The sequence below is a fragment of the Bombina bombina genome, chromosome 3 (assembly GCF_027579735.1).
Source record: "Bombina bombina isolate aBomBom1 chromosome 3, aBomBom1.pri, whole genome shotgun sequence".
NCBI lineage: Eukaryota > Metazoa > Chordata > Amphibia > Anura > Bombinatoridae > Bombina > Bombina bombina.
Window position 1 is genome coordinate 963,590,555 of NC_069501.1, and position 17,237 is coordinate 963,607,791.

At 39.6% G+C, this 17,237-nt stretch overlaps 1 protein-coding gene across 1 annotated transcript in view; it reads right to left on the reverse strand.

Moving 5' to 3' along the window:
• Nucleotides 1-13,365: 13,365 nt before the first annotated feature.
• The window catches only part of SUCLA2 (succinate-CoA ligase ADP-forming subunit beta), a 406,626-nt gene continuing 402,754 nt past the window's right edge, over nucleotides 13,366-17,237 (reverse strand). The window contains exon 12 of the mRNA XM_053705501.1: nucleotides 13,366-15,493. Within this exon, the coding sequence (XP_053561476.1) occupies nucleotides 15,419-15,493 (75 nt within the window). The 3' untranslated portion in view covers nucleotides 13,366-15,418. The remainder of the gene's footprint in view (nucleotides 15,494-17,237) is intronic.

The following is a 17,237-nucleotide window of genomic DNA, read 5'->3' on the forward strand; positions in this document are numbered from 1 at the left end:
AGGGCTTTTTTAGGATTGGTATGATTGACACATGCTTGAATGTATCAGGAAATGTGCCAGCGGTGAGAGATTGGTTAAACAGATGAGTTAGGGTAAGGGTTAGTGAAGCATAGAGAGGGAAGAAGTTGTGAAGGAATAGGGTCAAGTGGGCAGCTTGTGAGATAAGCCAAAGATAGGAGTACAGAGACTTCTTCCTCTGTTACAGGAGGGAAGTAGCATAGAGTTTTGTTAATAGAAGGGGTGGATAGGATTGCTGGATTTGAGGGGTGTGAGGTGCAGATATCTTTTCGTATGGTGTCAATTTTATTTTTGAAGTGATCAGCAATAATCTGAGCAGTGAGATTCGTAGTGGGCAGATGTGCAGGCGGGCGTAGAAGGGAGTTAAAGGTTGAGAACAGTTTTCTGGGGATAGATGCGTGTGATGATACAAGGGAGGAGAAATAAAATTGTTTGGCCAGGCTGAGCACAGAGTTGTAGGACTTAAGGAGGAATTTATAATGTCGGAAATCAGCACAGGTGCGTGAATTGCTCCACTGCCGTTCAGCAGCCCATTAACATCGCTGAAGATATCTGGTCTGTTTGGTGTGCCACGGTTGCAGTCGAGTAATTGTTGTACAGCGAAGAGAGGAGGGTGCAGCTTTGTCAAGTGTTGATTTTAGTGCCAAATTATACTGTAAAGCCACAAGGTATGGGCAAGAGAAGGATGAAATGTTGGAAAGCAGAGGATTCAGTTGAGTGGAAAAGCCTGTGAGATCCAAGTCATTTAAATTCAGGTAAGGTAGCAGTCTTTGGGGGGCTTGCAAAGATGTAGTAGCTAGAGTTAGAGAGAAAGTTAGTAGATGGTGGTCAGAGAGAGGAAAGGGGAAGTTAAGGAAGTTGGAAACAGCACAGAGATTAGAAGTCCCCAAAGATGAGAGAAGGGGCATTACAAGAGAGAAAATGTGAAAGTTAGGCTTCAAAGTGGTCCAGAAAGTGTGATGCTGGACCAGGGGGATGATAGATAACTGCAACATGAAGAGCTACAGGGGAGAAGAGGCGAATAGCATGAACTTCAAAAGATGAGAAGAAAAGAGGGGGGGGGGGGGAGGAATGCAGTGAAAGGTACTGTGTGAAGCCAGGATAATTCCCTCTCCCCCTCCTTGTTTGTCTCCTGGTCTGGGAGTGTGACTGAAGTGCAGGCCGCCATAGGACAGAGGCTACAGCAGTTGTGTTAGAGGAGGAAAGCCAAGTTTCAGTGAGGGCTAACAGGTTAAGATAACGTGAAATAAATAGGTTGTGAATAGATGTAAGCTTGATGCATACAGAGCGTGCATTCCAAAGGGCACAAGAGAATTGGGTTGTACGAACAGAGGTGCAGTTAATGAGGTTTAGAGCATATTGTGGGCAAGGTTTAAGAAGTGTCATTTTGGGAGGTGAATTGAGGGAAGCAGAGGGTGGACCTAAGTTAGGTAAGACATCCCCAGCTGCAAGAAGAAGAAATATGGTGAGTGAAAGGAGATGAGAATGTGTCTTATGCGAGTGTTTAAGTTTAGAATCAGTGAAGCATGGCTGAATGAAGGATGCGAGATAGGAATAGAGTTCACGTGTGTTGTAGAGGGGAAAAGGTAGAAGAGAAGGAGAAAACAGAATTTATGTTTACCTGATAAATTACTTTCTCCAACGGTGTGTCCGGTCCACGGCGTCATCCTTACTTGTGGGATATTCTCTTCCCCAACAGGAAATGGCAAAGAGCCCAGCAAAGCTGGTCACATGATCCCTCCTAGGCTCCGCCTACCCCAGTCATTCGACCGACGTTAAGGAGGAATATTTGCATAGGAGAAATCATATTACCGTGGTGACTGTAGTTAAAGAAAATAAATTATCAGACCTGATTAAAAAAACCAGGGCGGGCCGTGGACCGGACACACCGTTGGAGAAAGTAATTTATCAGGTAAACTCTAAATTTATCAGGTAAACTCTAAATTCTGTTTTCTCCAACATAGGTGTGTCCGGTCCACGGCGTCATCCTTACTTGTGGGAACCAATACCAAAGCTTTAGGACACGGATGAAGGGAGGGAGCAAATCAGGTCACCTAAATGGAAGGCACCACGGCTTGCAAAACCTTTCTCCCAAAAATAGCCTCAGAAGAAGCAAAAGTATCAAACTTGTAAAATTTGGTAAAAGTGTGCAGTGAAGACCAAGTCGCTGCCCTACATATCTGATCAACAGAAGCCTCGTTCTTGAAGGCCCATGTGGAAGCCACAGCCCTAGTGGAATGAGCTGTGATTCTTTCGGGAGGCTGCCGTCCGGCAGTCTCGTAAGCCAATCTGATGATGCTTTTAATCCAAAAAGAGAGAGAGGTAGAAGTTGCTTTTTGACCTCTCCTTTTACCAGAATAAACAACAAACAAGGAAGATGTTTGTCTAAAATCCTTTGTAGCATCTAAATAGAATTTTAGAGCGCGAACAACATCCAAATTGTGCAACAAACGTTCCTTCTTTGAAACTGGTTTCGGACACAGAGAAGGTACGATAATCTCCTGGTTAATGTTTTTGTTAGAAACAACTTTTGGAAGAAAACCAGGTTTAGTACGTAAAACCACCTTATCTGCATGGAACACCAGATAAGGAGGAGAACACTGCAGAGCAGATAATTCTGAAACTCTTCTAGCGGAAGAAATTGCAACTAAAAACAAAACTTTCCAAGATAATAACTTAATATCAACGGAATGCAAGGGTTCAAACGGAACCCCCTGAAGAACTGAAAGAACTAAATTGAGACTCCAAGGAGGAGTCAAAGGTTTGTAAACAGGCTTAATTCTAACCAGAGCCTGAACAAAGGCTTGAACATCTGGCACAGCGGCCAGCTTTTTGTGAAGTAACACAGACAAGGCAGAAATCTGTCCCTTCAGGGAACTTGCAGATAATCCTTTTTCCAATCCTTCTTGAAGGAAGGATAGAATCCTAGGAATCTTAACCTTGTCCCAAGGGAATCCTTTAGATTCACACCAACAGATATATTTTTTCCAAATTTTGTGGTAAATCTTTCTAGTTACAGGCTTTCTGGCCTGAACAAGAGTATCGATAACAGAATCTGAGAACCCTCGTTTCGATAAGATCAAGCGTTCAATCTCTAAGCAGTCAGCTGGAGTGAAACCAGATTCGGATGTTCGAACGGACCCTGAACAAGAAGGTCTCGTCTCAAAGGTAGCTTCCAAGGTGGAGCCGATGACATATTCACCAGATCTGCATACCAAGTCCTGCGTGGCCACGCAGGAGCTATCAAGATCACCGACGCCCTCTCCTGATTGATCCTGGCTACCAGCCTGGGGATGAGAGGAAACGGCGGGAACACATAAGCTAGTTTGAAGGTCCAAGGTGCTACTAGTGCATCCACTAGAGCCGCCTTGGGATCCCTGGATCTGGACCCGTAGCAAGGAACTTTGAAGTTCTGACGAGAGGCCATCAGATCCATGTCTGGAATGCCCCACAGCTGAGTGACTTGGGCAAAGATTTCCGGATGGAGTTCCCACTCCCCCGGATGCAATGTCTGACGACTCAGAAAATCCGCTTCCCAATTTTCCACTCCTGGGATGTGGATAGCAGACAGGTGGCAGGAGTGAGACTCCGCCCATAGAATGATTTTGGTCACTTCTTCCATCGCCAGGGAACTCCTTGTTCCCCCCTGATGGTTGATGTACGCAACAGTTGTCATGTTGTCTGATTGAAACCGTATGAACTTGGCCCTCGCTAGCTGAGGCCAAGCCTTGAGAGCATTGAATATCGCTCTCAGTTCCAGAATATTTATCGGTAGAAGAGATTCTTCCTGAGACCAAAGACCCTGAGCTTTCAGGGATCCCCAGACCGCGCCCCAGCCCATCAGACTGGCGTCGGTCGTGACAATGACCCACTCTGGTCTGCGGAATGTCATCCCTCGTGACAGGTTGTCCAGGGACAGCCACCAACGGAGTGAGTCTCTGGTCCTCTGATTTACTTGTATCTTCGGAGACAAGTCTGTATAGTCCCCATTCCACTGACTGAGCATGCACAGTTGTAATGGTCTTAGATGAATGCGTGCAAAAGGAACTATGTCCATTGCCGCTACCATCAACCCGATCACTTCCATGCACTGAGCTATGGAAGGAAGAGGAACGGAATGAAGTATCCGACAAGAGTCTAGAAGTTTTGTTTTTCTGGCCTCTGTCAGAAAAATCCTCATTTCTAAGGAGTCTATTATTGTTCCCAAGAAGGGAACCCTTGTTGACGGAGATAGAGAACTCTTTTCCACGTTCACTTTCCATCCGTGAGATCTGAGAAAGGCCAGGACAATGTCCGTGTGAGCCTTTGCTTGAGGAAGGGACGACGCTTGAATCAGAATGTCGTCCAAGTAAGGTACTACAGCAATGCCCCTTGGTCTTAGCACAGCTAGAAGAGACCCTAGTACCTTTGTGAAAATCCTTGGAGCAGTGGCTAATCCGAAAGGAAGCGCCACGAACTGGTAATGTTTGTCCAGGAATGCGAACCTCAGGAACCGATGATGTTCCTTGTGGATAGGAATATGTAGATACGCATCCTTTAAATCCACCGTGGTCATGAATTGACCTTCCTGGATGGAAGGAAGAATAGTTCGAATGGTTTCCACCTTGAACGATGGAACCTTGAGAAACTTGTTTAAGATCTTGAGATCTAAGATTGGTCTGAACGTTCCCTCTTTTTTGGGAACTATAAACAGATTGGAGTAGAACCCCATCCCTTGTTCTCTTAATGGAACAGGATGAATCACTCCCATCTTTAACAGGTCTTCTACACAATGTAAGAATGCCTGTCTTTTTATGTGGTCTGAAGACAACTGAGACCTGTGGAACCTCCCCCTTGGGGGAAGTCCCTTGAATTCCAGAAGATAACCTTGGGAGACTATTTCTAGCGCCCAAGGATCCAGAATATCTCTTGCCCAAGCCTGAGCGAAGAGAGAGAGAGTCTGCCCCCCACCAGATCCGGTCCCGGATCGGGGGCCAACATTTCATGCTGTCTTGGTAGCAGTGGCAGGTTTCTTGGCCTGCTTTCCCTTGTTCCAGCCTTGCATTGGTCTCCAAGCTGGCTTGGCTTGAGAAGTATTACCCTCTTGCTTAGAGGACGTAGCACTTTGGGCTGGTCCGTTTCTACTCTAAGCCATCTCCGTGGAGATGTTGCCTGTACAACGGCAAAGAGAATGACTGGGGTAGGCGGAGCCTAGGAGGGATCATGTGACCAGCTTTGCTGGGCTCTTTGCCATTTCCTGTTGGGGAAGAGAATATCCCACAAGTAAGGATGACGCCGTGGACCGGACACACCTATGTTGGAGAAATATGAATTGTCTGAGTGCTGTTTGTGAAATGAAGAGCTGTGACTTTAAGGAGAAGGGAGAAAAATGTTAATGCAGACATTAGAAAGTGTAGCTTGTTTGCAGTTAATTCAGGAAGATTAAAAATGTACTTGTTTCTATGTTGTCCACTCCTTTGTCTAACTCCTTGTTATAACTCCCTACAATTATGAACTAACATACTCCTTGTTGTAACTCCCTACACTTATGAACTAACACTAAAAGAACTACACATGCTGCACTGATCTCACAAGCAAGCTTGATGTAACAAGTTAAGGGTATCCAATTTAAAGGTAATAACAGTCACATGATCCTAATTAGCAAAAGTCAAATTACAGTAGGCTCAAACAATGCAGATGACACCTTTCTTATCAAAACGGAAGACAGAGAAAACAAAGTTTTTAAGGTAATAAACACATACCAAATATTTAAGATTTGTAGAGGGCAAAAGGCAGCTATATTGTGTTATACAGGATTAAAATGGATTCTGTCCTGGGGAGAGAGAGAGCGCGTTGAAAGCAGGGTTCAAAATATATTTCAATTATATACCAATCGCAGTTCTGTATTTCTTTCATGTAATTAGCAAGAGTCCATGAGCTAGTGACGTATGGGATATACATTCCTACCAGGAGGGGCAAAGTTTCCCAAACCTCAAAATGCCTATAAATACACCCCTCACCACACCCACAATTCAGTTTTACAAACTTTGCCTCCCATGGAGGTGGTGAAGTAAGTTTGTGCTAGATTTCTACGTTGATATGCGCTTCGCAGCAGGCTGAAGCCCGGTTTTCCTCTCAGAGTGCAGTGAATGTCAGAGGGATGTGAAGAGAGTATTGCCTATTTGAATACCATGGTCTTCCTCTAGGGGATCTATTTCATAGGTTCTCTGTTATCGGTCGTAGAGATTTCTTCTCCTACCTCCCTTTTCAGATTGATATACTCTTATATACCATTACCTCTACTGATTCTCGTTTCAGTACTGGTTTGGCTATCTACTATATGTAGATGAGTGTCTTGGGGTAAGTAAATCTTATTTCTGTTTATGACACTCATAGCTATGGTTGGGCACTTTATATGTAAAGTTCTAAATATATGATTTAAACTTATATTTGCCTTGATTCAGGATAATCAGTATTCCTTCTTTCAGACTGTCAGTTTCATTTTTTCGGAAAATGCATATGAATAAATATTTTTTCTTACCTTAAAAATTTCAAATTGACTTTTTTCCTTGCGGGCTGTTAGGCTCGTGGGGGCAGAAAATGCTTCAATTTATTGCGTCATTTTTGGCGCAAAATTTCGTCATTTCCGGCGCCATAATTGACGCTGGAAGTTTTCACGTGGTTGCGTCATTTTTTGACGCATGTGTGTTAGACTTTTTTTGCACAAAAAAATGTGGGCGTCGTTTTGGCGCCAAACAATGTGGGCGTCATACTACTTGGCGCCAAAAAATGTGGGCGTCATACTTGGCGCCAAAAAAAAGTGGGCATCATACTTGGCGCAAAAAAAAAGTGGGCGTCATACTTGGCGCCAAAAAAAAGTGGGCGTCATACTTGACGCCAGTTTTTTTCACATTATTTCAGTCTCATTTTTTTGTTGCTTCTGGTTGATAGAGGCTTGTTTGTTTTGCATTTTTTCCCATTCCTGAAACTGTCATTTAAGGAATTTGATAATTTTGCTTTATATGTTGTTTTTTCTATTACATATTGCAAGATGTCACAACCTGACCCTGGATCAGAATCTACTTCTGGAAAGACGCTGCCTGATGCTGGTTCTACCAAAGCTAAGTGCATTTGTTGTAAACTTTTGGTAACTGTTCCTCCGGCTGTAGTTTGTGTTGTCATGATAAACTTTCTAACGCAGATAATGTCTCCATTAGTAATAATCCATTACCTGTTGTTTTTCCTTCAACATCTAATGTTCAGGATGTTCCTGTTAATGTAAGATAATTTGTTTCTAATTGTATTAGGAAGGCTCTGTCTGTTATTACTCCTTCCAGTAAACGTAAAAGGTCTTTTAAAACTTCTCATATTTCAGATGAATTTTTAAATGACCGCCATAATTCTGACTTATCTATTTCTGATGAGGATCTCTCTGGTTCAGAAGATTCTGCCTCAGATATTGACACTGATAAATCTTCATATTTATTTAAGATGGAGTTTATTCGTTCTTTACTTAAAGAAGTGTTGATTGCATTAGATATGGAGGAGTCTAGTCCTCTTGATATTAAAACTACTAAACGTTTAAATTCAGTTTTTAAACCTCATGTACTTATTCCAGAAGTTTTTCCAGTTCCTGATGCTATTTCAGAAGTAATTTCTAGGGAATGGAATAGTCTGGGTACTTCATTTACTCCTTCACCGAGGTTTAAGAAATTGTACCCTTTGCCATCTGACAGATTAGAGTTTTGGGAAAAAATCCCCAAAGTTGATGGGGCTATCTCTACTCTTGCTAAACGTACTACTATTCCTACGGCAGATAGTACTTCGTTTAAGGATCCTTTAGATAGGAAGCTTGAATCCTTTCTAAGGAAGGCTTATTTATGTTCAGGTAATCTTCTTAGGCCTGCTATTTCTTTGGCTGATGTTGCTGCAGCTTCCACTTTCTGGTTGGAGGCTTTAGCGCAACAAGTGTCAGACCATAATGCTTATAGCATTGTTAAACTTCTTCAACATGCTAATAACTTTGTTTGTGATGCCATTTTTGATATCATTAGAATTTATGTCAGGTATATGTCTTTAGCTATTTTAGCTAGAAGAGCTTTATGGCTTATATCTTGGAATGCAGATATGACTTCTAAGTCAACATTGCTTTCTCTTTCTTTCCAAGGTAATAAATTATTTGGTTCACAGTTGGATTCAATAATTTCAATTGTTACTGGGGGGAAGGAAGACTTTTTGCCTCAGGACAAAAAATCTAAAGGCAAATATAGGGCTGCTTATCGTTTTCGTTCCTTTCGTCAGAATAAGGAACAAAAGCCTGACCCTTCCTCTAAAGGAACAGTTTCTGTTTGGAAACCTTCTCCAGTCTGGAATAAATCCAAGCCTTTTCGAAAGTCAAAACCAGCTCCTAAATCCGCATGAAGGTGCGGCCCTCATTCCAGCACAGCTGGTAGGGGGCAGGTTACGATTTTTCAAAGATGTTTGGATCAATTCGATTCACAGTCTTTGGATTCAGAACATTGTTTTCACAAGGGTACAGAATAGGTTTCAAGGTAAGGCCGCATGTGAGAAGATTTTTTCTCTCACGCATCCCAGTAAACCCAGTAAAGGCTCAGGCGTTTCTGAAATGTGTTTCAGACCTAGAGTCGGCTGGGGTAATTGTGCCAGTTCCAATTCTGGAACAGGGTCTGGGGTTTTACTCAAATCTATTCATTGTACCAAAGAAGGAGAATTCCTTCAGACCAGTTCTGGATCTAAAAAACATAATTTATGTAAGAACTTACCTGATAAATTCATTTCTTTCATATTAGCAAGAGTCCATGAGCTAGTGACGTATGGGATATACATTCCTACCAGGAGGGGCAAAGTTTCCCAAACCTCAAAATGCCTATAAATACACCCCTCACCACACCGACAAATCAGTTTAACGAATAGCCAAGAAGTGGGGTGATAAGAAAAAAAGTGCGAAAGCATAAAAAATAAGGAATTGGAATAATGGTGCTTTATACAAAAAAATCATAACCACCACAAAAAAAGGGTGGGCCTCATGGACTCTTGCTAATATGAAAGAAATGAATTTATCAGGTAAGTTCTTACATAAATTATGTTTTCTTTCATGTAATTAGCAAGAGTCCATGAGCTAGTGACGTATGGGATAATAAATACCCAAGATGTGGAACTTCCACGCAAGAGTCACTAGAGAGGGAGGGATAAAATAAAGACAGCCAATTCCGCTGAAAAAATAATCCACACCCAAAAATAAAGTTTTAATCTTATAATGAAAAAAACTGAAATTATAAGCAGAAGAATCAAACTGAAACAGCTGCCTGAAGTACTTTTCTACCAAAAACTGCTTCAGAAGAAGAAAACACATCAAAATGGTAGAATTTAGTAAAAGTATGCAAAGAAGACCAAGTGGCTGCTTTGCAAATCTGATCAACCGAAGCTTCATTCCTAAACGTCCAGGACGTAGAAACTGACCTAGTAGAATGAGCTGTAATCCTTTGAGGCGGAGTTTTACCCGACTCGACATAAGCATGATGAATCAAAGATTTTAACCAAGATGCCAAAGAAATGGCAGAGGCCTTCTGACCTTTCCTGGAACCAGAAAAGATAACAAATAGACTAGAAGTCTTTCGGAAATCTTTAGTAGCTTCAACATAATATTTCAAAGCTCTAACTACATCCAAAGAATGCAACGATCTTTCCTTAGAATTCTTAGGATTAGGACACAATGAAGGAACCACAATTTCTCTGCTAATGTTGTTAGAGTTCACAACTTTAGGTAAAAATTTAAATGAAGTTTGCAACACTGCCTTATCCTGATGAAAAATCAGAAAAAGGAGATTCACAAGAAAGAGTAGATAACTCTGAAATTCTTCTAGCAGAAGAGATGGCCAAAAGGAACAGAACTTTCCAAGAAAGTAATTTAATGTCCGGAGAATGCATAGGTTCAAATGGAGGAGCTTGTAAAGCCCCCAGAACCAAATTCAAACTCCAAGGAGGAGAAATTGACTTAATGTACTGTACAAAACAATGAATATCAGGAAGATTAGCAATCTTTCTGTGAAACAACACAGAAAGAGCAGAAATTTGTTCTTTCAAAGAACTTGCAGACAAACCTTTATCCAGACCATCCTGAAGAAATTGTAAAATTCTAGGAATTCTAAAAGAATGCCAGGAAAAATGATGAGAAGAGCACCAAGAAATGTAAGTCTTCCAGACTCGATAATATATCTTCCTAGACACAGATTTACGAGCCTGTAACATAGTATTAATTACGGAGTCAGAGAAACCTTTATGACTGAGAATCAAGCGTTCAATCTCCATACCTTCAAATTTAATGATTTGAGATCCTGATGGAAAAAAGGACCTTGAGATAGAAGGTCTGGTCTTAACGGAAGAGTCCAAGGTTGGCAAGTAGCCATCTGAACAAGATCCGCATATCAAAACCTGTGAGGCCATGCTGGAGCCACCAGCAGAACAAACGAACGCTCTTTTAGAATCTTGGAGATCACTCTTGGAAGCAGAACCAGAGGCGGAAAGATATAGGCAGGATGATACTTCCAAGGAAGTGACAATGCATCCACTGCCTCCGCCTGAGGATCCCTGGATCTGGACAGATACCTGGGAAGTTTCTTGTTTAGATGAGAGGCCATCAGATCTATTTCTGGAAGACCCCAGATTTGAACAATCTGAAGAAACACCTCTGAGTGAAGAGACCATTCGCCCGGATGTAACGTCTGGCGACTGAGATAATCCGCTTCCCAATTGTCTACACCTGGGATATGAACCGCAGAAATTAGACAGGAGCTGGATTCCGCCCAAGCAAGTATCCGAGATACTTCTTTCATAGCCAGAGGACTGTGAGTCCCCCCTTGAGGATTGACATATGCCACGGTTGTGACATTGTCCGTCTGAAAACGAATGAACGATTCTCTCTTCAGAAGAGGCCAAGACTGAAGAGCTCTGAAAATCGCACGGAGTTCCAAAATGTTGATGGGTAATCTCGCCTCCTGAGATTACCAAACCCCCTGCGCTGTCAGAGACCCCCATACAGCTCCCCAACCTGTCAGACTCACATCTGTTGAGATCACAGTCCAGGTTGGGAGAACAAAAGAAGCCCCTTGAACTAAACGATGGTGATCTGTCCACCACGTCAGAGTGTGTCGTACAATCGGATTTAAAGATATTAACTGTGATATCTTTGTATAATCCCTGCACCACTGGTTCAGCATACAAATCTGAAGAGGTCGCATGTGAAAACGAGCAAAGGGGATCGCGTCCGATGCAGCAGTCATAAGACCTAGAATTTCCATGCATAAGGCTACCGAAGGGAATGATTGAGACTGAAGGTTTCGACAAGCTGAAACCAATTTCAGACGTCTCTTGTCCGTCAGAGACAAAGTCATGGACACTGAATCTATTTGGAAACCTAAAAAGGTTACCCTTGTCTGAGGAATCAATTAACTCTTTGGTAAATTGATCCTCCAACCATGTTCTTGAAGAAATGACAAGTCGATTCGTATGAAATTGAGCTAAATGTGAAGACTGAGCAAGTACCAAGATATCGTCCAAATAAGGAAATACCACAATACTCTGTTCTCTGATTACAGATAGCAGGGCACCGAGAATCTTTGAAAAAATCCTTGGAGCTGTTGCTAGGCCGAACGGCAGAGCCACAAACTGGTAATGTAAGAAACAAAGCAAGCGGTGCTTACCCCCTGGCAGTATGATGGGCTACTTTCTTCAGCGATCCTATTCAGCGCGTCTTCAGCGTGTGCACCATTCGCATTCCTACGGATGCCGATAGGAGCCAGATCCAGACGTCTCGGTCCAATGACGTCAGCAAAATTGGAGCATACAATGAGGAGACCGGCTAACTATTCGCCACAAATCCAAAGGCACAATGGGTAAGATGCAACAAAGCGGGTTTATTTTCACAGGTACAGACAGTGCTTTAAAAACAAAAAGGGCATGCAGAAAAAAGCACCATACGGAATGCTCCGTAGGTTACAGTGGTATATTACTAATGGAAATACTATCTGCATTAGCAAGCTTATCATGACATTCATCACAAACTACAGCCGGAGGGACAGATACCACAAGTTTACAGCAGATACACTTAACTTTGGTGGAAGCAGCATCAGGCAGCGTTTTTCCAGAAGTAGCTTCTGATCCAGGGTCAATCTGAGACATCTTGCAATATGTAAGAGAAAAAACAACATATAAAGCAAAATCTATCAAATTCCTTAAAAGGCAGTTTCAGGAATGGGAAAAAATGCCAATGAACAAGCCTCTAGCAACCAGAAGCAAATGAAAAATGAGACTTAAATAATGTGAGAAAAAAGGTGGAGACAATAATGACGCCCACATTTTTTAGCGCCAAAAAAAACCGCCCACATTATTGGCGCCAAGAATGACGCCACATCCGGTGACGCCGACATTTTTGGCGCAAAACGTCAAAAAAATGATGCAAACACGAACAACTTCCGGCGACAAGTATGACGCCGGAAATGACAAAGAATTTTTTTTTTGCGCCAAAAAAGTCAGCGCCAAGAATGACGCAATAAAATGAAGCATTTTCAGCCCCCGCGAGCCTAACAGCCCACAGGGAAAAAAAATCAAAAATGTTTCTATTCATATGCATTATCCCAAATAATGAAACTGACTGTCTGAAATAAGGAATATTGATCATCCTGAATCAAGGCAAATAAATGTTTAAACACATATATTTAGAACTTTATAAAAAAGTGCCCAACCATAGCTTAGAGTGTCACAAAAAATAAGGCTTACTTACCCCAGGACACTCATCTACATGTAGTAGAAAGCCAAACCAGTACTGAAACGAGAATCAGTAGAGGTAATGGTATATATAAGAGTATATCGTCGATCTGAAAATGGAGGTAAGAGATGAATCTCTACGACCGATAACAGAGAACTTATGAAATAGACCCCGTAGAAGGATATCATTGAATTCAAATAGGCAATACTCTCTTCACATCCCTCTGACATTCACTGCACGCTGAGAGGAAAACCGGGCTCCAACCTGCTGCGGAGCGCATATCAACGTAGAATCTAGCACAAACTTACTTCACCACCTCCACAGGAGGCAAAGTTTGTAAAACTGATTTGTGGGTGTGGTGAGGGGTGTATTTATAGGCATTTTGAGGTTTGGGAAACTTTGCCCCTCCTGGTAGGAATGTATATCCCCATACGTCACTAGCTCATGGACTCTTGCTAATTACATGAAAGAAATGCCATATTTTTAGAGATACTGTTATGCTACACAAACTATTTTACAAGGTCAAGAAAATGCATAATTATACAATTGTACAGATTTTATGGATGTGAATAAAAATGCAAATCTTCAAAGTTTAATTTTTTCCTTTTTATTGGTTTGTTCAGTCCTCTCAACATAAACAAATGTAACATCAGATTTACCCATGTGTTAAATACCTTGCAATATTCAATTCATTGTGTATGTGTATTTTTTACTGTGAATATAAAGAAACACCACCAGAATATGTTGAAAAATGAATAATTCATGCAAATGTGTATAGAACAGTAAAGTACACCGACTGCTATTAATTTCCGAATTTATACAACTAAGAACTCTGATGTTCTGTAACATTAATGTGGGCAAGCAGCAAGGCAACTGTATAGGTTAAATAAATTGGCATTATCTAGAAATTGATTAACAGACCTGAGTAACTGCAGCTATATAAATGTATATGTATCAGTGAAAAGAAAATGAAAAGGCATTATGATCGAGTCTCTTAAATGTCTCCATTGTTACCTGTAAACTCAAAGATGGCTGTTTATGCACCATATTCAAAACAGGAGTAAATGACAGACAAAATAATTACTCGTCTTATATTAGGAGTGTGTAAGAACTGACATTCAGAAATGTTCATCAGAGATAAGAACACACACAAATAAGGTAAAGTTCTAACCCGAATTCTATAATTTAGTAAAAAAGAAAAAAATAAGCTGCTGTGTCTTGGTCTATAGCTATATTCTTTAGCTGTAGACAATATTTGTGTTAATAAGGAAGAACGACAAACTAATGCTTACCATTTCCTGTTGCTTGGGTTCATAATTTTTTTTATTATGTTAATCTTTATTGTAATATCAACTATTTAATTTGTGGCCCTTTATTAAAAAAGATCAGGATTTGAATTAGAAATACAATTAACCTCTCCTCAACTAGCCAGTCTATAACTGAGTGTGTCCCATAAACGTGACCATGAAGTCAAAATTTTACTTTTATGATTAAAATAAAGCATATAATCTTCTCATTGTATCCTTTGTTAAAGGGACATGAAACCCAAATTTTTTATTTCATGATTCAGATAGAGAATACATTTTTAAACAACTTTCCAATTTATTTCTATTATTTAATATGCTTCCTTGTCTTGTTATCCTTTGATGAAAACTATATCTAGGAAAGCTCAGGAGCAGCAGAGAATCTAGGTTCTAGCTGTTGATTGGTAGCTGTATATATATATATATATATATATATATATATATATATATATATATATATATATATATATATATATTATATTGTGATTGGCTCACCCATGAGTTCAGTTAGAAACCTTTAGTGCATTGCTGCTCCTTCAACAAATGATACCAAGAGATTGAAACAAATTAGATAATAGAAGTAAATTAGAAACGTGTTTAAAATTGTATTCTCTATCTGAATCATGAAAGAAAAAATTGGGGTTTCATGTCCCTTTAAAGAGTAAACCTATGTAGGATCATAGTAACTCAAGAGCGTGCACATGAGTAACCGTGTTTGACAATATTTGTAGCAATGTTATACATTGCAGCAAACACTGCTACCATGCAGCGTTAGACACATGCACACTCCTAAACTCATATGAGCCTACCTAGGTTTAGTCTTCAATAACAGACACCAAAAGAACAAAGCAATTTTGTTTATAGGAGTAAATTAGAAAGTTGATTAAAATTAAAAGCTCAATCTAAACCACAAAAGTTTAATTTTCACTTTACTGTAACTTTAAGTCATTCTCTAAAATATTAATCAATAATTATTCAATTAACTCCAAATAATATAACCTTATCCTATATTTAGCTCTATTGAAAGGAGTACTTTTTATTATCTTGCAGGATTCTTTAATGTTCCAGAGATAACATTGACAAATTACAAAAGGCCAGTTGCAAATGTGTTTAGGACTATAATATTTTCTACATTTTCCTTGCAATGGTATTCGACACTTGGTTTTGAAATTGAAAAAAATACTGTTGTAATATACATACAAGGTGACAATGATTTTTCAAAGCAGCAATTTAATTTAACATCAACCATTTTAATTATTTTTGCTCTTAATTAGAATCTAGACAGAAAAATATAAAGAAAACAGTTACAACTTAACAAAATAGCGGTTTAGAATCAGATAGGCAACTGAAATTTCACATCTACTTGCGCTTGTTTTGCAAGAGTTACGATTTCTGATAACTTTACAACCTAAAAAGAGACAATAAAAACAATATTAGAAAAATAAATATTTAAAAAAACACTATTCTATATAACCTTATACTAGCTTTAAGTAGGTCAGTTACATAAAAACAATACAAGGACCAAACTGAGTGCAATGGTTGCATTTTTATTTTTATTGCAACAGAGATAATTAATTTAATTGTGTTAAATTTATAACTTCCAAGTAATTAGAAGGTTGTAGTGCCTGAGTTATTCAAAATGGCAGCTTGCACATAAAGGACCACAAAACACAGTAGAATAGAATAATCAATAAATGCATAATTAACAGACAATGCTAAAGTCCTTTGTTTGAATTTCACATGAGGTAGATTTTTTTTCTGACAAACTTCAGTTAGTTTTATTTCCTTTCCATTGCAACATGAGAGAGCCATTAGTCAACCACAAAATGCATATACATATATTCTGTGAATCTTGCACATGCTCAGTAGGAGCGTGTGCCTCAAAGTGAGAATATAAAAAGATTGTACATATTTAGATAATGTGTTCCTCCACCTGCAATAAAATAAAAATTTCTATTACCGTGACGAATTCACCCGTATCCAACGGATTGGTTCCCCCATTGGCGTCTAATTTGTAACGATAACTGGCCACGGATTGTAATGCACATGCGGCTAACTCGAAACTGTCTGTCCCTCCAAACGCGTTCACAAAAGCCGCATGCGCATTAGGAAAGGGAATCCCCTAGCTATCGTCATATTTCTTACACGGATCTAGCGATCATACCTATATCGCTATATATCTTGTTTATTTTCATTAAGTATATTGTTTGGGGGTTTTTTCATCTGAAATGGGAGACCTTGGTTCAAATTAGCGAGCAAGTTATTTTTACAGCGGAGAAGTTAGACAAGCATTTCAAAATAAAATAACCGTAGAATAAAACATTATCAAATCGTTATATAGATATATATAATAGTTATGAAATGAATGAATATAATATTAGAGCAAATCATTACAGACATCTAAGAACTACTAATAAAATGGAATATTTGAAATGTAAATGATTCTTATTGTTGTTTTAAATATAATATTATTCCCAATATGTTTTTAAAACTGTATTAGTAATATTCTTACCATATAAGTTTTGCTCGTTTTAGTCTATGGGGAATCACTCAATGAATGACGAGACGCTGTCAGGATGATCTCCGCGAAGATACTAAACAATGAATGTAGTGATTCATTGTTATTATGCATCTCACTGGAGATCATAACTTTACGCATGCGCATAAATTAAGACCTTGAGAACATGCACGCTTAGTTACGCATACGGCGGGTGGGACCGCAGATATCAATAACAACCAGAAAGCCGGAACAAAGCGAGGGGGCGGAGGAAGCATCATAAGAGTAGGATCGTAATTATATAAATATTTTAAATTCGGTAAAATAAAATAAAAAAGTTAGCTACTACAATGTTTGTTAGTAGATTTAACTAAAGCAGTATTCGTTGTACCAAAATTTACTTTCACTTTAATGGTGCACTAAGTTTAAAGAATTACTTAAAGGAATAGGAAAGTCAAAGTTAAACTTGCATGATTCAGATAGAACATGAAATTTTAAGGCACTTTTAAATTCACTTCTATTTTTAAATGTGCTTTGTTTTCTTAGATTACTTTGTTGAAAAAGAATACACACATATCCTACACTAGTGGGAGCTAGCTGCTGACTGGTGTCTGCAAACATATGTCTCTTGTGATTGGCTAACTAGATGTGTTAA